At 42.6% G+C, this 22,514-nt stretch overlaps 2 protein-coding genes across 3 annotated transcripts; both read right to left on the reverse strand.

The window, feature by feature from the left end:
* Positions 1-496: 496 nt before the first annotated feature.
* FLOT1 (flotillin 1) lies at positions 497-6,829 on the reverse strand. Of its 2 annotated transcripts, none has more exons than XM_072641635.1 (13): positions 6,602-6,829; positions 6,189-6,245; positions 5,680-5,755; positions 5,503-5,593; positions 4,989-5,132; positions 4,695-4,814; positions 4,485-4,580; positions 3,792-3,944; positions 2,107-2,288; positions 1,825-1,870; positions 1,583-1,720; positions 1,069-1,233; positions 497-818 (listed from the first exon to the last, which is right to left on the reverse strand). In XM_072641635.1, exons 2-13 carry the CDS (start codon positions 6,229-6,231, stop codon positions 810-812), a joined length of 1,263 nt encoding a protein of 420 aa, XP_072497736.1. In that variant the 5' UTR covers positions 6,232-6,245; positions 6,602-6,829; the 3' UTR covers positions 497-809. The 2 variants fall into 2 exon arrangements, with proteins under 2 accessions (XP_072497736.1, XP_072497737.1); XM_072641636.1 differs by having other exon boundaries at positions 6,539-6,763.
* A 1,821-nt stretch (positions 6,830-8,650) lies between these two features.
* IER3 (immediate early response 3) lies at positions 8,651-10,176 on the reverse strand. Its single transcript, XM_072641644.1, has 2 exons — positions 9,844-10,176; positions 8,651-9,695 (listed from the first exon to the last, which is right to left on the reverse strand). Exons 1-2 carry the CDS (start codon positions 10,054-10,056, stop codon positions 9,447-9,449), a joined length of 462 nt encoding a protein of 153 aa, XP_072497745.1. The 5' UTR covers positions 10,057-10,176; the 3' UTR covers positions 8,651-9,446.
* Positions 10,177-22,514: the final 12,338 nt, after the last annotated feature.

Below are 22,514 nucleotides of genomic sequence, written 5' to 3' on the forward strand. Positions count from 1 at the left end.
TCTGTTCTCTCTTCAGTGCCCTTCAGATCATTAGTTGTACGATCTTTGGGTTTTTTTTCTTATGAACACTCCCAATATAAATATCTTCTCTTATTTTAAAGCAGGTTGTACTTTAAATTGGAGTGGGAATGGGACAAATCTATGGAACACTGAGAACAGTCTGCCAGCAGTAGGCTTAAGGCAGTGGTTACTCAGAAGAGTTAGAAATGCCATATCAATCCCCAGGTCTGTTTCTTGAAAAAGGAACCAAGGTGGGGTTTTCCATTATGCCATTTAAAAGGTCCAGTCTCTTTCTAAGAGTCCTTTTTATATTTTCATTCTCAAGTTTCTGGAATAGAATTTCTTATTCTAAAGCTACTCTTTAGCTTGAGGAGATGGAGAACCAGTATTCTGGGATTTGATGAAACCTGTATTCACCTTTAGCTCCCTTCCATAACTAAAAATAACTACATGCTATGCTTTTCATTAAAGAAACTGTGGGGGGAAAGGCCAGAGGTCAGACAGACAATCATTTAATTAGATGGCTCAATAAATGTGTATTGGGGGTAGGTGGTAGCTTGGGACAGGCAGCTCTTGCCAGTGTGGGGTTGGGAATGGGAAGCAGCCCCCCACAACAAGGCACAGGCAAATGAACAGGAAGGTCTAAAGGACCCAAAGATGGAAGGGTGGGGCCATTCCGATGGGGGCAGAACAATGAAGCCAGGGCTTGGTTCAGGAAAATTTCACATCAGGGTTGACTGGTGCATGAGGGAACAGGAATTTAATCCATACCCTCTTTTTGCTGTGGTTGCTCCAAAAACTGGCTTGTTCTAATTTGCCTGAGGGAAGAGAAAAAGGATGTATTAGCTAAGACCTAGGCTAGTTGATCCATAAAAGAACCCTAGTATTCCCAACTTAGAGTATAGAGTCTCAGTGTCATTGCTGAAAGACATCCTGGAAACTCAACTCCATTAGGGAAGAAGCAATATCACACAATTAATTGCAGGATTTAAACTAGAACCCAGATCTCTTGACAACCAGATTTGTCTATGGATAGGTACACATACAGTTCCACTGCAGGTTTCTCACCTGGGAAATGCTGACACCTGTGAGCTTCTCCACACAATTTGGCAGGTGGCTTAGGATGTCTAATACTTCCCCGGTTACCTTGGCAGCCCCCAGTGCACCTCCCCCACTAGATATCAGTGTGATCTTTTTGGCAGAAGTTAGCGGACCACTGATCTCCTCCGCCACCTAGATGGAAGAAAGACCTGTTCAGCATTACTCTCCAAGAATTCAATCTCTAATCTGAGTTCTCAATCTAAGCCCCTTCGCTTCCCCACCTAAAATCATTCTTTCTTACTAGCTCTCACCATGCTCTATTAAACCCTGGTCCCGTATACAATAAGTACTTAATGTTAGTTCCGTTAATCTGTTTCCTGATTCAAGTTCTCCATTTTCTGGTTTTACACTTAGTTTTGGCCAATCTTCCCCATCTCACCATTCCAATCCCTTGCCTTGGGGCTTCCCAGCATCCATTCATTACTTGCCCTCCTATTTCCCACTAAATTCCTCTCCTAGGAATCACTGCCCAAACTCAAACCTGGGGTAGTTTCTGTAGCAACATATCCAGTTGAGCAGCCTCTTGGTACAACTGAAAGGCCTCTGCTTTCTTAGCCATCTGCTCAGCCTCTGCCCGGGCCCGGACCCCTATAGCATATGCTTCTGCTTCCCCTCGAATCTGTGGAGACATGAAATTTTCTTTGGGGACAAAAGAGAGGACTAGAGCTGGGGACAAGACTCCCAGTTAATCCATTCTTTCCCTGTCCCTATCCTTTGACTGACCCGAATGGACTCAGCTTCAGCCTCTGCTTGCATAATCAGCTGGGACCTGAGAAAGAAAAGGGGAAAAAGCTGTGGGAGAAAGGGTGTTTGTTTCTGCCCCAGGGAGAGAAAAAGAGTTCTTAGAGAAGGTTCTCTAATGCTAGAAAGGATCAGGGTTTTATTAACAAGGCATGCCAGGGCCTAAAAGAACAAGAGTTTCCCCCTTGAGAGACAAGGTGGTAGAGGAGCTAGTTGCCAGGCCTAGCTGTTCATGTCACAGTGAGGAAGCAGTGGTCCCCTTACCTCTCTGCCTCAGCTAGCCTTTCTAAGCGGTATCGCTCAGCCTCTGAGGGCTTCTTCACTCGGGCTTCCAGCTCCTTTTCTCGACGAGTTATTTCCTGCTCTTGCAATGCCACCTGCTGAGTCCTCTCCACCACCTGCACCTGTACCCGCTGCTCTTCTATATGCTGCTTTGTCTTTGCTACCTGTGTGAATTAGAGACCAGAAGTCAGTCAGACCATATTGAGCCAGATAGTGTTCAGATACCAAGAATGAGAGTGTGATGGTTAAGAGTTAAATGTAACAATAGCCACATAGGGTTAGACTCATCCCACCTAATCTTGTATATTCTTTTGTTTTTAATATGGTTATTAAAGATATGTTACATAGGGAAGGTTTTATTGCCTAGGTCAACCTCAAATGTTTAAGATTTTTCCTAAAAACATTCCTAACTCCCTTAATACTCCATTTGGACTATTATCTATGAACACTGTCCTACATTACCATTGCAGTACTTTCTAATGGGTCTTCCTGCTTCCATTCCATTCTCCACACTCCAAATTATCCTTCAGATTGATTTTCCTTTTACAGATCAAATCATATCACTATGCTCAAAGATCTTAATTAGCACCCTAATAAAGTTGAAACTTTGTTGTCTGGCATTCAAGGCTCTCTACACTTGGTGTCAAACTTATTTTGTACATTATGCTTCATTTGCATATACAACATGCTTTTTGCAACCCCTCTCATCCCCCTCTCCATTCTGACAAACATACTGCACTACCCTGTCTCCTTGTCTGTTTCACACACCTAGAATATCGTCTTTCCCCACTTTTATTTAGCTGTCTTTTCAAAGCTAATGAATGCTACCTTCTCCAAAGTCTTCCCTGATACCTTATTCATAATGAAAACCCTCAGACCTCATGAAGCCTTTTGTTCTGCAACTCTCTGATAATATACAATATTACCTGTTTGTGTCTTATCCTTCCCCCTAGCAACTAAGTTGCACTAAGCCAGAAACTGTATCTTTCTCAACCTTGTATTCCCTCAGTACACTGGTTTGTACACAATAAGTCCTTAATAAATGTTGATTGTTAAATGAGAGAATACATCTAAACTTTTTAGAAATGGTCTGTTTTCAGACCATACTACCTGTTGGCCTATGGCATTCCTTAAGGTTCACTACCCATCTACCTGTCAAGTTCTTTTTTTGATGGGTCCCAAACTTACCTTTTTCAAGTTTCAAGAGTTAACTGTGCAGAATGCCAGAATTAGTTATAGTTTAAAATCTTGTACCACCAGCCACAATTACTATATTAAGGCTTTTATTTAACTGTTTTGGGAAAGTGAATTTTTTGGAGGGTAGGGGGTAGTATTTATTGTAGCCAAAGTATCAATTTTAAAAAATTATGTTAAAAAAAAAAGCCCAACAAAACAAAACAAAAAAAACCTGCCTCTTTTCCCCTTCTCCATATCCTTCAAGGTTACAGCCTTTGTTTATGCCCCTCTCCTAACTTCTGTCTTTCTGATACTTTTAGTATTATGGAAAAGATATGGAAAGCAGGTCAGATTTGGGAAGTCAGTGATAGTGTTAAAAATAAAAATGTCCAAACATGGAAGGCCAGCAAAAGAAAATGGGGAAGAAAGAACCAGAATTAGGAAGTCAGGGGTTAGAGGTCATTCACAAATCTGGCATGGGTGCCTCTGACCTGGAGCTGGTAGGCTAGGTCAGCCTGTGCACGTCGGGTGTTGACCTCAATGTCATAAACAGCCTTCTTCAGCTCGTAGTCCCTTTGTGCCTTTGCCATCTCTATCTCACTCACGTACTGAGCAGATACCTTCTGTTGTTTTGCCTTTGCCTCCTGTTGGGGCAGAAATCGATGTCAAGACAAGAGTAGTGGTGACATTTCCTGTATGACCTAGAGTAAGGTACAACCTCCCCAAGTCTCCTCCTCTGGAAAAATCTCTCAGGCCATTTCCAGGTCTAGATCCTTTGCCTGAAAAGTGAGAACACCTCAGAATCATATTCATACCACCCTACCTCCTGCAGGTCCTCACTCTGGCTTCCTACCAGCTTCTTCCCCTTCAAACAAATTCTACCTACTTACCTCCATTCCCCTAAACTCAGAACAAAATATGCTATAATATCTTAGACCTGGTAGGGACATTAGAGGTCATATAGGTTAAACTTCCACCACTACCACCATTTTACAAATGAAGACATTGAGCTCCAGAGAAATAAAGCAATCTAGCTAAGTTCACATAGCTAGTAAATGTCAAAGCCAGGGACTAATTTAGATTTTCTGATTTCAAGCCCAGTGCTTCTATGACACCATGCTAGCTCACATATGGCAAATATTTACTAACTAACTGAACCCAATCTCTTTCCATGTCACTCTCACCTGGATCCCAGCATCTCTTTTGGCCTCAGCTTCCCCAATACGTGCATCTTTTTGGACCTGAGCTGTTCGAGCTTTCCCTAGGGAGTGCAGATAATCCTGTGGGAAAGAAACAGAGTTATAGATACTGGATGCCTAAATCCTCTTAGAGAGAAGGGAGGAAATATGAGCTAGGAAAGAGGGAAGGAAGTGATGGCTGAACTTCTGGTTCACCTGGTCATCATGAATATCCTTGAGAGTATAGCTAACAACACTGATGCCCATGTTGACAAGGTCAGATGAAGCTACTTTGAACACTTGCTCTGAAAATTTCTGGCGATCCTTATAGATCTCCTAGAGGAGACATGGGACAAAGAAGGTGATTTAAAATCTCTGTTCCACCACCCTTTTGTCCCCAGGCCCTGTTTCTTTTCTACCAGGTCTCATTTCCTAATTTCTTCAGAACCCACCCATGTGGCTTTCCCAGACCCATTTCTTCAGTTTCTAAGTTCCCTCTTCCTAATCCACCTCTACTGTCATGTGGGCCATGATTGCCCTCTGGTGGCCTTCCAAAGTCTCCAGTGCAATGTGGGCAATTTCACCCTCAGTCTTCCCTAGGAACATCTGACAGGCAGCAGCCAACATCTCCTTGTTCTGGCCTTGGATCTTCACCTGGGGGACAAAAGGATTTGTTGAGGAGTAGAACTTTTCCTCTCCAGGAAGGGATAGCAAGAAAAAGAAGGCACAGTGTCTTACAATTGTTTTATAATCAGGGAGAAAAAAGAAGATCTATAGCATCCTGTTAAGAAAATAGTGGGGAGCAACAGTTGCTTTTGGGAGAAAGTTCTTATTTTCCAGGAAGGAGCAGGAAGAAGAGTGGGGCAAATAAGGACACTCAGATTGGGAGGGGGGGAAGAGAAAGGGGAGGGAGGGAGGGAGGGAGGGAGGGAGGGAGGGAGAGAGAGAGAGAGAGAGAGAGAGAGAGAGAGAGAGAGAGATGGATGGAATAATGAGCTTCAAAGAAATAGGCTCACACCCTTACCTGGGCAATGCCAGTAACTGATATTGGAACCCCATGACGAGTATAGACCTTCTCACTCTTGACATTGAGGGTCAGTGTGTTGAGAGAGATTCTGGAGAAAGAAAGTTGGGCTATCAAGAACAGAAGAAAGAAAAGAGAATTTAATGTCCCTCTTTCTGCAAACCCCTTCTCACTTACCTCCTGATCTGTTGGATACAGGGCACAACAAAGACCCGGCCTCCTGCCACCATGACAGGAGGGCTTCTGCAGAAACCTGCAAGAATTGAGGACAATGAATCTGGCTGAGAAGGGAGTATGGCATTCCTAGGATCGAGGAGGACAAAGGGAATTGGAGAAGAGCTAATGTGAAAGACATAGCTAACGTATAGGAGATGGAGGAGCAGGTGGAAGGAAAGAGTGCTGTATTAGAAGGAAAACAGACCTGTGGTAAGGGTAGGGCAGTCAAGAATTGTAGGAGGGTAGCTAGATGGTAAGAAAATAAAATCTGCAAAGGTAGAGAAGGGACAAGTAATTACAGATGCTTTGTGAACCTTAAAGGGTTCAGTTATATAGATAAGTTATTATTAGTAGAGGGAATTGAACTAGGCATTATGTATATGTGTCTGTGTGTGGAGCATAATAAGCTTGGGGTGTGGTCGAATTGCTTTGGAGGATCTGGAAGGGCAGGGTAGGGTAATAACACTTACCAGATACCACCATAGCCTCATTTGGGCCACAAGTGAAAAACATGCTTCAGGGAGGGGCTAGAAAGGGAGGGGAAAGGCATGATTTTAGGGGGGAGCAAGGGAAATGATGAAGCTGACATACCCCAGCCCCACCCACTCCACCCCCACTGCCACCTTTTCCCAGTCTGCATAGCTCGCTTCATAACACCTCTTTGGATCTCTAGGTCTTAACCTGACTCCCCCACCCGCTTTCAACCCCAGCCCCCTTATTGCCCCACCATTCCCCAACACGCGCACACACGGATGCACACACACACCTACACAGGCACACACATGAACATCAACACGCACGTACACACACGCGCGCGGACCTGATGCCAGACGTATCCCTACGCCCCAGGCGTCGCCTGGGTCCCTTGCTTCCCAGCCCTCACCTCCTCTAGGGGTGCAGGGTGCGCGGCCCCGGGGGCGGAGGGGAGACAGCTCGAGGAACAGAGGCCCGCGTCTGCTCTCGCCCAGGGGCAACCAGGCAGGCTGTAGCTCCCTCGGTACCAACGATCCCCTCCCCCGACGTCTCCCCAAGGCCAACCGCGCCCTGTTGCTGCCGCAGAGCCCGGATCCCGCCCCAGGCATTTGACCAACCTCCCCTCCGTACCCTCCCCCCGCGAGGCTCCGCCCCCTTCCCAGCAGCTCCCGCGCGCCTCGCCTGCAGCGTCCGCGGCTGCTGCGGCTGCTGGGGCTGCGGCTTCGGGGAAGCCGGTGAGGGAAGCGGGGGCTGCTGAGGCCAGTGGACACGCGGGCTTCTCAGTCCAGCCCGCCCCCTGCTGTCACCTCTGCCCTTCCTGGGCCCTTCCTGGACCCTTCCACCCCCGTGCTGCCGGACAGGTCACCACCCTGGCGATGTTACTCCATCCGGGGTTTGCCCAGTGCCAGTAACCGTGTGCGATCATATCCGGCTGTCGGAAATGGGGCGCTGAAGGCCTGGGTCTGGGCAAATTATTATTATTTTTTCTTTCTCGGAAGGCGAGTTTATAAGAGGGTAGGAGAACACGTGATAGTGTAACCCCTCAGCCTCCTTATAGTACTTGGCACACAGCAGGAGGTAAAGAAAGCCTTTTGGACTTCTTAGATCACTTGGTCAGATCTCTCCTTTGCCTGTGTGGTCAGTCAGTCAGTCGAGATGTACTTAGTGAGTGCCAGGCACTTCACCAGGGGCTGGAGATACAAAGGAACAAAAATTGTATAAACAAGATCTGTACAGTAAAAATGAATGGTACTCTAGGCAGGCAACGAGGAAAGAGGAGAAATCAGAAACACTTGGTACTCCTTTCCGTACCCCCTCCTCTCCCATTAGACTGGAATCCCCTTGAGTTGTTGGACACTTTGGTTTTGGAATCTTTTAATTGCCAAGGCACTAACCTTGTTTAATAAATGTCCTTCATCGACTTTGTGCAAGTTATCTTTCTCTTCCATAGGTCTGTTTCCTGATCTAATGAATCCGGAGTTGGAAGTTATGGATCTGAAAGGCTCCTTCCAGCTCAAAATATACTTATGATCTGGATATTGCAAATAGCTTGAGTCCGTGAGAAGAAATTAGTTGGAGGTCAGCAGGGACCTTAGGATGTTCAGGAACTAAGGGAATCATAGGATCATAGATTTTGAGTTGAAAGAGACCTTAAAAGATATTGAGTCTAAACCTCTCATTTTACAGGTTAGGAAATAGGGACTAGAGAATATCTGTAATTTATCTTCTCTATATATCTTGTTGGTACATGGTTACTTGCATGTGGTCTCCACCATTAAACTGTAAGTTTCTTGAGAGTAGGAACTTTTTTTTTTTTTGCCTTTCTTTGTATCTTCCATTGGCCATGATTGTTTAAGCTGACCAGAGAGGTTAAGTGACTGGCCCAGGTTCACCCAGCTAGCATTTGACAGAACCAGTATTGAAGCCAGATCTGCTTCATTGAACTCCAGGTTGAATCAATAGTATTTTCATTACACTGAAATACACTTGATCCTTACGATATTTCTGTAAGGTAAGTAGGGAAAGTAGCATTAATTACCATATCATAGATTTGATCTAATGATTTCATCAGTATAAGGAACTCCAGGCATGGGAATTCCCTTCACAAACAAAAGTTGGCTATTTTTCTGTAACTTACAAGTTTCCTGGGTTTCTGTCCAGTTTCCTGGGATCTCATAAGAACTTACATGATTTTTGAAGTTGAACAGCTGATGCGTCAGATGCAGGACCTTCATAAACCGGGTCTTCTTGACACCAAGGTTTTGCCTTAATCCATTTTTCCTCTCATCCCCATTTTAGAGAATAGGAAAATAAAGCTTTGAGAAATTGATGTGACTTTTCCAAAGTCAAATAACTAGGAAAAGAACCAGTCTTACTCCAACTCCAATCCTCTTTGCATTATATCAAGCTGCTATTCTCAAGTGAAAGGAGGAACGAGTTTCAAGACACAGACACAAGGTTGGTTTCCAGCAGTAAAATCAATTTTATTTGCTGTTCATAGAACATACAAGGCAACAGACCCACCCCACACCCTAGCTTCTTGGGGGCAGTTTCTGAGTAATAGGTAGTCAATGAACCCTTTAGCCCGTATGGGGCCTCACATAAGGAGGCCCCACTGAGTTAAGATATGTGTGTGGGGGGGTGGATATTGTCACCCCTAAAGGTACTACCCCTATCACTATCACTAGCCTTCTTTCTTTCCCAACCCCTCCCTTGATTCAGTTCCCCAATCCCAGTCACCCATCACCTCCAATTCCTGTTAAATCCTTTTCCAGGCCTTCTCCCCATCTTCAGCTTTAGTTTGATCTGGGGAGTCCTAACTTCAGCAGCTAATTAGAATATCTCAATAAATAAAACAAAAACAAAACATCTCAGAAAGTTGGAGGCACATCTCTTCTCTCCAACATATAAATTAAAATAAATATTACATATACCCTTCTCCCATCACCAGCACCCTGTCATCCCACCCTTGGAGGGATGGTACATAAATAAAAACTGAATATAAATATTATTACATTGGAATGACCAGCAATAAATTAATGTCTTTTCTCCCCTGCACCAAAGATGGCAAGACAAGTTTCCACCCTCTATTTACTCCAGCTCTGGGACTTGAGCCCTGTGGCACTGATGTCATTCTTTGGTTGTAGTGTTCTAAGTTCGAGAGTGCCCCAGGTCCAGCCTCAGTTCAGCATAGGCGCTTTCCTACCCCTCGATTCTGTGTTTCTTCTTGTTTTTTGTTGGGGTAGGGTTGTGGCTTAGAAGGCTGCCGGGTGCTGTTGGAGTAAGGCGTTGATGTCCACGGTGTAGTCCGGAGGCTCAGACGTCAAGTTTTGGGACTCCAGAACTGGAGGTACTGGAGTGGGGTCGTTGGCCGGTTCTTCCAGAACTAAAGGCGCGGGACCTCCCTCCTCGGCCATCAAAATCTGACAAAAGACAATAGCGAGGAGAAGGAAGAGGAGCCGTCTGGCCGGATTGGGGTCCTCTGCAGGTGGCTGGCGTCGAACCTGAGAAAGGATGTTATAAAATAATAAGAAAAAAGACTAAGGCATCCAGTTGCCCCAACTGGTCCCTGGGCCCAAAGAGCCAGGTCTATGACCTCTTCTGTCCTCCCAGTTCTCCCTACTTTCTGGGGCTTGGACATGGAACACTCACCACTGGGGGGTAGAGAACCCTGCGGCTTCGCTTGCGAATTACCCGGTGGGAGATGTTGGAGCGAGTGGATCGGTAAGTGGCAGGCTCCGGGAGGGGGTCGAAAGTAAAGATCTCTGGCCCGGATCTTCGCCGACGCCCAGGACTGGGGATAGGATCGGGGGCTGGGGCCAGGATGAGGGGCGCAGCAGGGACGGAAGCTCTGTTGTGACACATGATGCTTAGAGCTGGAGCGAGAAATGGGGACTGTGCCTTAAACCGAGCTAGTTATGGAGCAGGCTGGGCAGCACCGCCCCCACCATGTCTTAGCGTTATTGGGTGATGGGGCAAAAGCAGGAGGAGACAGGGAAATTCCTACGAGTTAAGCAAGGAGGAGCGGTGGGGAGGTGGGGGTAGAGGAGGGAGACGACGCAATACTTGGCACCCTTGGTGATATGGAGATGTGGGGGAGGTTAGGGACATAGTCAGCTGGACTGAAAGGTGGATGTGAGTACACGTCCCGACTTGTGGCTTCCACAGGAATTTAAAGACAAAAATACATAGTCATGTATACACACGTAGACAGCTCAGTCATTATGCAGAATTGCAAAATCAGGGAATTTGAAAGCTAGAAGGTACCGCAATGGCCATCTAATCCAACACATAAATCGAAATAATCAGCACTATAATATAGTGACCACCCTCTACGTGAAGACTTCCAAGGGGGGTGACCCATCACTTCTCAATACTTTTGGACAGCTCTAATTATTAGGAAGTTTTTTTCCTGTCAGAGCCTTAAGTTGCCTATTTACACTTTCCACCCTTTAATTCTGGTTCTGCTCTCTGGGGCACAACACAATAATCTTTCTTCCACATGAAAATCTTTTGAGTACTCGATCTGCTTTTCTCCAGGCTAAATATTCTTAGTTCCTTCAAGCAATCCTCCTGCTCTCTGTACTCAAGCCTTTTCACGGTCGTGGTTATTTTCTGTTGTATACTTTCCAACTTATCAATATCCTTTTTAAACTGTGGCTCCCAACCAATAATAGTACTAATCAACCTCCTTTGTCTACACTTCTATGAATGCAGTCTTAAGTTCTGTAGTGTTAAAGGAAAGGGTATGGGGTCCCCATGTGTAGTTTTTTCCTTTGTGTTTGTGTTTACATTCTTCATTCAATGAAGTTATTCTTGAGTACTATGTTTGATATGGAGGGGGATCCATAAACAGCATGAAACCATGGGGTGAAAAGAGTACTAGATTTGAAGTGAGGACATCAAGATTTCAATTCCTTTTCTATTTACTTGCTTATATGACTCTGAATAAGTCATTTCTCTCTGGGTCTCAGTTTCTGCCTTTGAAAAATGAAGGAGCTGGACTAAATGATTTCTAAGGTGAGGAGTGGGAACATGACATTTTGGAAAGATTTGGAATGAGAAGATTTCAATTTGGATCCTGACTGCCATATCTATTCTCCTACCTGACATTGGGCAAGTGATTTAATCCCTCTGGGCCTCAATTTTCTCTTCTATAAAATGAAATTGTTGAGTTAGATGATTTATGAAGTTCCTCCTAGCTCTATATGAATGATACAACACCTAAATCTAAATTTTATGATCCTATATAATATATAAAATATATATTATATTCTACTGAGGGAGATAAGATATATACATGTTTTTATAAAAACAAGGGAATATAAGATAGGTATATATACTATATATTTATGGATTTATGTATGTGTGTATGATTGGTCTTTGTCAGCATAAACAAGGGCATTTATTTCTGGCTCTAGGATGAGTCTGATAGAAATGGATGGACAAATACTTTTCTTTGTCTCATTGAATTTTTTGCAGGTGAGAGTAAAATAAAGATGGTGGCTATATGATGAGCATATTTGTGTGCAAACAGCCTTGTTCTTGCTTTAGCATTACTGTATGGATGATTGTGTCCCTGTACACATTTTTTTTTCACTTTGGCATTTCTCCATTTTTGTCTCTGCACTCTGTCTCTGAGTTTCTTTGCAAATTGTGAGTATGGTCTATATGGTCTGTATGTTTCTCAGAGTGCTTGCTATATGTTGTTGGTGCTGCTGCTGCTGCTGTTTTCTGGGTCTCATACAAACAATACTTACCCTGGTCCACACATCTGCCCATACCTGTGCATCTCATTGGTTGTGTTTATACGAGTGTTGGTGCAGGTAACATTCATTCTACTGTATTCTGCTTGTTAGATTACATCTGGAATATTGTGTTAAGTTCTTAGTGCCATAGTTGAAGAAGAACATTGAAAAATTGGGAGGGTATTTAGAAGAAAACAACTAGGATAGCGAAGGGACTTGAGTCCATGTTATATGAACATTGGTTGAAGGAAATGGGATGTTTAGCCTGAAGAAGAAAAGATACAGGGGGACGTGAGAGTTAAGTATCTTCAAGTATTTGAAGGGCTGTCTTGTGGAGAAAGGATTAGATTTGTTCTAATTGGCCCCAGAGGATGGGACTAGGAACTGTGAGTAGAAGCTGTAGAGAGGCAAAGTTAGGCTTGATGTCAGAGAAAACTTCCTAATAACTAGAGCTGTCCAAAAAGACCAATTATTGAATATAGAGGTGGTAAGCTCCCCCTCCTTGGCAGTTTTCAGGCAGATGCTGAGTAACTTTTTCTTGAGTATGCTTTAGTAGGGGATTCTTTTCAGTTATGTGTTAAGCTAGATGGCAGAGGACGTCTCTTCAAACTCTCTAATCCTGTGATTCTGTTAAAGAAAAAAACATACAGTAACAGCGTCAATAGCAACTAGTTAGACCACACTGGGATCAGTCAGATCTGGGCATCATATTTTAGGAAGAATATTGACAAACTACAGTGCAGAGAAGGATGATGGAGGATGGTATGAATATCAAAACCATATACTATGAGAAATGGTTGAAAAAACTTGGAGAAGGCTATCCTAAGGAAGAGAACTGGCTTAGACGGGACATCATTTCTGTCTTCAACTGATAGGAGAAGTATCATCTGGAAGGATTAGATTAATTTTGTGAGACTCCTGAGGGTAGTCAATGAGCAGATTGTGTGTGGACTAAATAAAAAGAAAATGCTAGAGAGGCATTTTCAAACAGCAACAGTGCATCTGGAAGCATCTGAATGAAGAAAAGAAAGATGAAGGAAAGCTAAGATTTTGGGCATTTTATCTTACTTTAAATCATTATTCATAATTTGGGAGAGTTAGCACTGTGGATGATTTATTAATCTGTAAACTGGGAGAATGTTAATCCTGTGAAGGACAGAGTAAGGATCCAAAATGATCTCAAAAGGTTGAAGCAATGGCTCAAACCTAACAAGATGACTTTTAATAGGCAAGAGTATAAAGTCCTACTTGTAGGTATAAAAGAATCAGCTCCACAAATATGGGGAGAGGGATGAGGAGGAAAAGTGGCTTGACAGTGATTTATGGGAAAAAGATCTAGGTTGCTGGAAATTGAGGGGATGCCCATCAACTGGGAAATGGCTGAACAAGTTGTAGTATATGAATGTAATGGAATACTATTGTGCCATAAGAAATGATGAGAAAGCAGATTTCAGAAAAACTTGGAAAGATTTATATGAACTGATGCTATGTGAGGGGAGTAGAACCAGAACATTGTACACAGTTACATCCACATTATTCTATGACTGCGTCTAGTAGATTTGTCTCTTCTCAGCAATGCAAGGTTCTAAGACAGCTCCAAAAGATTCATGATGGAAAATTCTATCCACATCCAGAGAAAGAATTTTGGGGTCTGAATGCAGATTGAAGCAGACTATTTGCTCTCTCTCTCTTTTGTTTTGTTTCTTCTCTCTCGTGGTTGATTCCATTGGTTATAATTCTTCTTTACAACATGGCTAATATGAAAATATGATTAATATGAATGTATATGTAGAGTCTTTATGAGATTGCATGCTATCTTGGGGAGGGAGGAGGAGAGGAAGGGGGAGAAAAATTAAAACTCAAAAGCTTGTAAAACTGAATGTTGTAAACTAAAAATAAATAAAAAGATCTAGGCTGTGTGTGTGTGTATGTGTGTGTGTGTGTGTGTGTGTGTGTGTGTGTGTTTCAAGTTTTCTATGAATCATCATGGCTTAGTAAAAAGACCCCTGGACTTAAAATTGCAATCCTGATCTCTGCCTTGTGTAACTTTTAAAGTCATTACCTCTCTGAGCCTGTGCTTTCCTATCAATGAAATAAGGGGGTTAGACCGGTGACCTCTGAGGTTTTTCTTCCTGTTCTAGAATCCTGTAATTCTATAAATTACAGGAATTATAAGATGACCTTGCCAGTTATCATGAGTGTCCAATAATGGCGCCAACTCTTTAGAAGGTTTTATGAAGTTATTCCTCATTAAAGGCAGAGCTCAAACAAAGAATTTGGGCAAGATTTGAAAATCTGAGTTTCCCCCTGCATTTGGAAACTGCATTCCTGTGTTTTATGTACTATCATGGAAAGCTATCAGTCTTTATAAAAATATCTGAAAATGGATTTATTTTAAGAATCTACACACTCAAATATCATGGATTCATAGGGTTTTTTTGGTATTAAGGTGTACATGTATAAAAAATTATATTAAAGAGGACTGTTTCCTGAATGTTGTGGTCTGGGTGGCTGTACCTACCTTGTCTTATCCCTAGCTCTTACCCTAATTCTGATTGGAGGTGCTCTCACTGAGGCCAGGTGATTACTTCTAAAGATATCATAGGTTGATTCATAATTGTACAGACCATATATATATTGGACCAAGTGACTTCTTTCCAGCTCTAAGATTCTCTGATTTTCTAATGTGACTTCTTTCACCAAAAGCTACAGAAAGTACATAGTTGCAAAAAGAAACACAATGTACTACAAGGGGTGCACATATTTTTTACCACTCTGCCATGCACATACTGCAGGGACAACCTCACAATCTTTCCAGATTCAGGCAGACGCTGTCTGCCTACATGTACTTATAAAGGCATAGAATGCCAGGAGCTGAAAGGATCCTTAGAGACTATCTGGTTCAGCCCTCTCATTTTATAAATGAGGAAACTGAGGCCTAGAGAGTTTAATAGACTTGCCTAGACCCATACAGTTCATTAGTGGCGAAAAATAACATTTAGAGATATGTCTTCTGACTTCTAGGCCAGGAATCTTCCACCATACCGTAGATTCATTTGTCTTTTGTTTATACACATTTCTCTTTATCCTCTTCCCTGGTCTACTTTCTCTATACCTCTTTCACAAACACATAACACATTTCTTCCACATACAAAGAGATACAGACATACATACATACATACATACACACACTCTTTCCCAGACTTTCTTCTTTTCTCATTCATTCCTGTTGTTCCTACAATCATGCACAAAAACACAGTTAATATACGTAAATACCCACACATCTTTTTCACAAGCACACATAAAAACCACAAAGACACAGTGCCCCTCTATACATAGACACTGGGAGCCTATGGAGGGGGGGAGTGTGGGAGTATGTGGGGTCTGGGGGTGGATATATGTATGTGTATCTGTGTGTAGGTGTGGGTATTTTCATTTGAATGGCTCTGGGCTGGACTAAGGACACATCAGTATAAAGACACACACAAATAGGCCTGAGGATTGAAAATAGAAGTCTATCTATGATATCATATGGTGAGCATTGAACTTGTTAGTTAGAAGACATAGTTTTGAATGCCATTTCCTCCACTATTTTCCATTTCTGTGGTTCAGTTTTTTCTTCTATAAAATTAAAGGGGAGGGGTAGGGTAAACTAGATGACCTTTAAGGTTGCTTCCAGTTCTAAAATCCTGTTATCCTGTAAACTAGCTTGTAGGAAGGAGGCAGAGACAAGAATTCATTGACTCTTGTTTATGATGGAAAATTTCTCCAGGGCATTAAGAGGAGGAGGGAAAATTAAGGGGGAATTTCCGGACACAGCTTCCAGTCCTCTACCCCATCCCCCTCTAACATCTGCAACTGACTGTCCCAGTTCAGCTCACTCAAATAGATCTCCCAGCTAGGCAGGTCTTGTTAATTCTTCCTACTACCTCCTTAACCTCCTGGTGGGATGAGCAGGAAGTGGACCACTCAGGGATCTTAACCTTAAGCCTTTGGCTCCTCTCCATCCCCCACTTCCTGCTTCCCTCAGAGATGTAGGTATCCAATTCCCCCTTCCCCTCTCCTCCACCTCTTGTCCCCACCCAAGGTCTCAGTACCACTTTCCCATACAGGAAGAAAAGGAAAGGTTGAAAGTGAATCATTAAGAGTATTTGTGGGGGTGTGTGTAGGGGTGAGCTATTGTTTGCATCAGGAAGCACTGGGGAGGCCTGAGATTAAGGCTGGACTGGTTCCCACTGTTCTGATCCTACTAATACAGGCCCATAGGTTTCCATGTTCTTCCATGGCTCACTACTCCTTTGTTTTTTCTTCTTCATCTTCATGAAGCAACCCATCTTGCTCCCCCTTTCTTCTATACTTTGCTTTCTTTCCATTTAGGCCATCATATCCCTCCTCTCTCCAGAGATCCCAGTATCACTCCTCCAGAAACCCTTGTGCTTTAACCATCCCTTCCCTCAATCTGTGTGTTCTTATACCCCTCCCTATGGCCTCTCTAGGACTTCAGTGTAATCTTAGGATTCTACCCATCAAGCTCCCATGCCTGTTCTCAGTGGCACTGGGAAGAAAGTCTAGAATCAGAGTTACAGTGTATTGAATCAGACATTGGTGAGTTGAGGGACTGTATTCCTAAGAAGCTCATCTATGGATTAGTATTCTACTTGGTGTGACAAGAAGGGAGAGCTTGGAGACAGGACTAGAATAGAGGACCAAGGTTTAGGGGGAATTAGGAAAGTACTAGTTGGGAATAAGGGAATCTAAGAAAGGGGAACTGACAATTTGGGGAATGGATTACTGGGGAATGGTGTAGGAACTATGGGGGAATAGAGGAAAAAGATGAAAAGGGGAGAAATCATAGGATGAAGATTGGAAGACCAGGCAGACGTGCAACAAAGATGGTGGTGGGAGTGAGGAGGGTGGGAACACAAAGGATTGAAGAACAATATCTTTTGCTGATGGTTAATAGAGAATGTGTATATGTGTGTATGCACTGGTTTTTGTGTCCCTCCATATCAGGTAGGGTTCATGGTTTTTTTGTTTTAAAAAATGAATTTATTTACTTTTGCTTGTATTTATATCTGCCCTTTCCGTTAACCCTCCACACTCCCACTGAACCTAAACAACAACAACAACAAAAATTGAAAAGTAAAACCTCCTTATAAACCTCCTTATACATATCATCCAAGAAAACAAATTCCCACATTGTCCTTTACAACTTTTTCTACTTCAAAGGTTCTTACTTAAAGCCAATGTATTCTCAGTCCCTAATGAAACTGCCTCTTCCAATTCCCCTTTGCCACTTATAGTTGTGTCTAGAGGATGTGTATCAAAAGAAGGCTGAATTCTGAGGTTATGAAGTTAATGAGTAACCCCTAATGATAGCTCATTTTTGGGATAACAATCTATTAGCTGATGTGAGAGGGGATAGGGGAGGCACCAGTAACTGGACATGTTATGACCATTAGAGACATAGTGTTTTTGCACCCTGGGAATCAGCACAGCACAGTCAGATCCTGCTAGGATGCAGCTTAATCAGGAGAGGAGGGCTTGACTGATAAGAACCCAGGAGTTTGTACCCTGATTGACACTATCATCCTGTCTTAGCAATACCCACCCTACACTTCTCCTTCAGGCTCCCTTCTCTGATTTGTCTTCACTCCATACTCTGAAGCTAAGAAATGGACCGTGCTTGCTCCAAAAGAAACTCCCCATGGCTGGTCCCCTTTCTTCAAAGGCTGAGAACCCATTCACATTTAGCTCTAAGCGGTTAAGAGCAGGACCCAGAGGCTCAGCCTGCCCTCCCCTATGCTCAACTTAGCTGTGGGTGTATGTGGTGTGGAGATAGCATGTTTGAAGTTGAGAGCAGGAGTGTGAAAGGGAGCCAGGCAGGGGCTGTTTGGGTGGTTTTCTTGGAAGGGAAAAGGTGGTGACTCAGAGTCAAGTTAGGGAAAAATCGAGCTCACTTGCTCCCTCTCTGCTCTGCCTGACTTTGGCAAGGAGCTCACGAAACAGGAAGCTGTGTCTGGCCAGAGAAAGACAGGACTGAGCTCTCCTTTCTAATTGTTTTTCTATGTGGACTCATGGACCCCCTGAGGCCTTAGGACGTCAGCAATTGCTGGTCTTTTGGCGCAATTATGACCCCTTCTCCTCTCCGATGAATATGAGGAAGGGAGGGTGTCATTGTTTGCCTAAGGCTCCAGTCTGGGCTGTAAGCACGATCACCAGTCCTTTACTCTCTCTCAGTGCCTTTCAACCTACAGTATTTAGGTTTCCAGATATGACTGCTAAAATGCTTAAATAAAGAAGTGACTCTAACTAACCCAGAAGCCTGAATTAATTAAAACAGTTATTAGCTGAGACCACATTTTTAGGCTCTTATGTAGTAGAAGCTGTGGGTTGGGGAAACTAAATTTGGCTGCTTATATACCTTTGGGGCTTCCTCTAATGAATCAGGACCAATTATAGGGGCTACCAGCTTACCTAGGACTTCAGGAATTCAGTAGATTCCTCTCCAGGAAAGACAGGTATTATTTTAGTTAAAGCAATGACTGTGGTAGATGAGGCAGAACCTTTGATTCTGGTATAGGTGGGGGAAAATATAAGGGCAAATGCTCCTGGGTCAAACGTTTTTACAGGTTGATTGATGGTGTATATCTATTTCTAATGCTTATTAAGTGGGCAAGACAAATCCTTTCATACAACAATAGGCTGTCTGCAGGCTTGTGGGTATACAGGCCTATAACACTTCATATTTAAAGTCAGATCTTTGCATTCCTTGCCTCCCATGCCTGGAATTTGCTCCTTCCTCATCTCTATCTCTTAGAATTCCTAGTTTCCTTCAAATGCTACTTCCTGCGTGAAGCTTTTTCTGGTCCCCTTAGCTCCTAGTGCCTTGTTCCTCTGAAATTATTTTGTATTTATTTTTGATACGCTTCTTATCTACCTATGTACGTGTGTGTGTTGTTCCCCCTACAGAATGTAAACTCCATGAAAGCAGGCACTGTTTCATTTTTGTCTTTCTACTCTCATGGCCTAGCACATTAAGCAGCTTGATTAATCCTTGTTGGTTGATTTGATTGATAGAACCAAGATGGATTTTCAATATGTCAAGAGAGACAGAAATCAGTTTTATTTCAGGAAGTTAATTTAGAATTATTTCCAAAGGAGAACAGAAGGAGGCACTAAAATTAATCAACAAATATTTGAGTGCAAGGGTAGGACTGGAGAAGCAAGATGTGGAAATAAGCCGCTTCATGGCACTAGAGACCATTTTTTCATATATTTCTCCTTCAGTTCCCCTAGCACAGTGTATTGCACATATACTTAATATACTTCAGTGAATCCTTGACTTCATTCCTGTGTATATTATTTGCAGTGAGCAGATCACTGAATACATGAATGAGTGTATGAATACATAGCTTCTCATCTGGTCCGATTATTGTTCACGTTCTCCCATTATTGAAACTGAACATTGTGGTTGAGTTTTCCAGATCTGAGCTACCCAACTTGTTGGAGGCATTTCTCTAACATTTTATGAAGTGTAGCAAGAGAAATAATAAGATTTTATTGTATATTTTTTCTTACTTCTTGTACTTTTGAAGAAATCCTAATAAAGCTGCTCCCAACCCTGATATTCTAACTTCCTAATAGGCCCCACTGAACAGCAGGCCCACTGCATCTACCTAGCTACTCAGCCCCCCCAGTATTCTAACTTCTTCATATCTGCCTCAGTGATTACTAGAGTAACAGGTGTGTCCATGAACTCATATTTCTCACAGAACAACAGGTGTGTCCATGGGATGGGATTCCAGCCACTGCCTCTAGCTAGCCACTGCCCCCAGACCCATTCCTTATATTTTCCACAAAAACAGCACGTGTGCTCATGCACTCAACCATGACGACATCCATGTAGTCTTAAGCAGGACCACAATAGCCAGTCAATCAGAAAGCAGAAGCACCAGGATGCCCAAGCAGGATGTGGATCCCAAAACAATAGAAGGCACTTTCCCTAACAAAACACCTTTGAAATAATAGTAAAGAATTGACCTAAAGTAAGCTTATGACCTAAAGAGAGGCTTATTATAATAGTATTATCATATGTACATACCCTCCCATAGGTTTTTCTGTATGTATTGTGGTAATCGCATGCAAAGTTTCACTGAGGCTGGGACTCTGCCCCATTACCTAATCCCTTAACAATCCCCTCCTGTCTTTTTAATATTCATAATTTCTGTTATGTAATTGCATCTTTACCCTATAAAAATCCATCTTGCTTTCTTTGAAGTTGCTGGTTCCTTTTGGAACTTAGCCCACTCCCTGAGAAGCGTCAATCTCAATAACTGCCTATACTTGGATTAGAGGTAGTCTGACTGAATTCTTTGAGACGGTGCCCCCACAAAATATAGTGAAACTGAAGCAGTTTTTGGTGTCCCTGGGTGGGCAGAGTTTAAACCTCAATACCTTTGCCAAGTTTATTTCCAAGTGTAACATTGTATCTGTCCGTCTGTTATTCCTTTTCTCCATACAAGAGCAGCCCAATTTCTTTTCCCATTAGACATTTCCAGGTAAATATTCCTTCTTGCACTTAGATCATTGTTGGAAATATTCTATAGGCCACTTACCTCTGACATTCTTCTCTCCTTTGCCCTTTAGGTCATTTGCAACTTTAATTCTTCTGTGATAGTGTTGCTTTAGGTTTTGAAACTCTATAATCCATCAACAAACTCAGGCACTCTAGGGTAGAAAGAAAGACAAAAAACAATTCCTATCTTTAATGGGCTCACAATCTAAAAGGAGAGACATCATATAAATAACAAGGTACCTACAAGATATATATGGAAGCTATTGGAGGGGAAAGCACTTGCAGGTGGGAGGACCAGTAAAGGCCTTCTGTAGAAGATATGATTTGAGCTGAGTCTTATAGGAAGCCAAGGAAACTCAGAGATGGGGGTGAGGAGGGAAGGCATGGGGGACAGTCAGTGTAAAGATAAGAAAACAGGATATGGAATGTTCTGTCTGAGGAGCAGCAAGTAGGTTGGAGGGTATTAACATGTAAGAAGACTGAAAAAGTAGTATGGTCATGAAGTGTTTTAAGTACCAGACAGAAGACTTTATCTTGGGTCCTGGAGGTAATAAGGATCTGATCTTTGTTGTATAATGTATGACAGTCAGACCTATGTGTTAGAAAAATCCCTGTGGCAGCATTGTTGGGGACGGATTGGAGTGGGAAGAAATTTGAGACAATGTTATAGGTCTGGCTCTAACAGGGCCATCAGAGGAAGGAAAACACTGGTCCTAATACAGGAAAGTGGCACAGTGGATAGAGTGAGGGCCTGAAGTCAGGAAAATCTGAGTTCAAATCAGTCTCAGATACTTACTAGCTGTGTAAATCTGGTCACATCATTTCATCTCTGTTTGCCTCAGTTTCCTCTGTACAATGGGGATAATAATAGTACCTACCCTCAAAGTTGTTGTGAAGACCAAATGAGATAATAATTGTAAAGGCTTAACACAGTCCCTGGCCCACAGTAAACTTTATAAATATTAGCTGTTATTATTATAATTATTATTAAGCTAGAATGGTGGCTATGTGATCAAAGAAGGGGATATACATATACACGTATATATAAGCATATACATATATGCATACACTGTATATATGTATATGAAATGTTGTGAGGGGAGAAGCTATAAAAATTGGTAATGGGTTGGGTATGTGTGATGATTGAGAGTGAGGAGTTGAGGATGACACTGAAGCTGTAAACCTGGGTAACTGGAACGATGGTTGTGCTCTTGATAGTGATAGGGAAATTTAGAAGAGGAAAGGGTTTTGGAGGAATCATAGTTTTGTTTTGGACTTGTTGACTTTGAGATTTCCTACTAGACATCCAGTTCAAAATGTATACAGTACAGCTGTATACAATGGTACAAGCTTGGAGCTCAGGAGAGATCCTAGGGATGGGTATATGGATCTAGGAATCTTTTGTATAGACATGATAATTGAATCCATGGGAGCTGTATTGTTGTATAGAGGGTTGTATAGTGTTGTATAGAGGGAAACGAGAAGAGGGCCCATATGACCTTGCAGAATGCCTATGGTTAGTAGGTGCAACATGGAACCAGACATGGAGAAGAAGCAGAAAGATAGGTGTAGAACTAGGAGACAGCAGTGTTACAAAAACCTGAAGAGGAGAGAATATTCAGAAGATGACCAATAGTTTCAAATGACACTGAGAGGTCAAGAAAAATGAGAATTGAGAAAAGGCAATTAGATTTGGCAATTAAGAGATCATTGGTAACAACATTTCTGGAGAATAGTGGTATTAGAAAGATGAGTTTTTGTGTGGGAGGACAGTTTGGATTAAAAATATCTGCCTTTGTCCCTGTCTTTATCTCTCAATATAGATGGAGCTATGGATTTTTAAATTGTCCAAAACTGTGACTTCAACTTTGTGGGGAATACCTTGTTTGGAAAGTCCCTCCACAGATACAGCAACTCCTCTGACTTAGTCTTAGAGAGTTGCCTATGGTAGATAGAGATTTAGGGTCTTACTCTTAGTAACAAGTACTGGAGTATAT

This window comes from Notamacropus eugenii, chromosome 2, assembly GCF_028372415.1.
Source record: "Notamacropus eugenii isolate mMacEug1 chromosome 2, mMacEug1.pri_v2, whole genome shotgun sequence".
NCBI classification, from domain to species: Eukaryota; Metazoa; Chordata; class Mammalia; order Diprotodontia; family Macropodidae; genus Notamacropus; species Notamacropus eugenii.

Excerpts from the sequence above, each read along its gene's own strand:
- FLOT1 (XM_072641635.1), bottom strand. The coding sequence starts at position 6,231 with ATGTTTTTCACTTGTGGCCCAAATGAGGCTATGGTGGTATCTG. Across the intron at positions 5,756-6,188 it reads TGAGGCTATGGTGGTATCTG|GTTTCTGCAGAAGCCCTCCT; the intron begins GTAAGTGTTATT and ends CAATTCTTGCAG. Across the intron at positions 5,133-5,502 it reads CAGTTACTGGCATTGCCCAG|GTGAAGATCCAAGGCCAGAA; the intron begins GTAAGGGTGTGA and ends TTTGTCCCCCAG.
- IER3 (XM_072641644.1), bottom strand. The coding sequence starts at position 10,056 with ATGTGTCACAACAGAGCTTCCGTCCCTGCTGCGCCCCTCATCCTGGCC. Across the intron at positions 9,696-9,843 it reads GGGTTCTCTACCCCCCAGTG|GTTCGACGCCAGCCACCTGC; the intron begins GTGAGTGTTCCA and ends ATCCTTTCTCAG.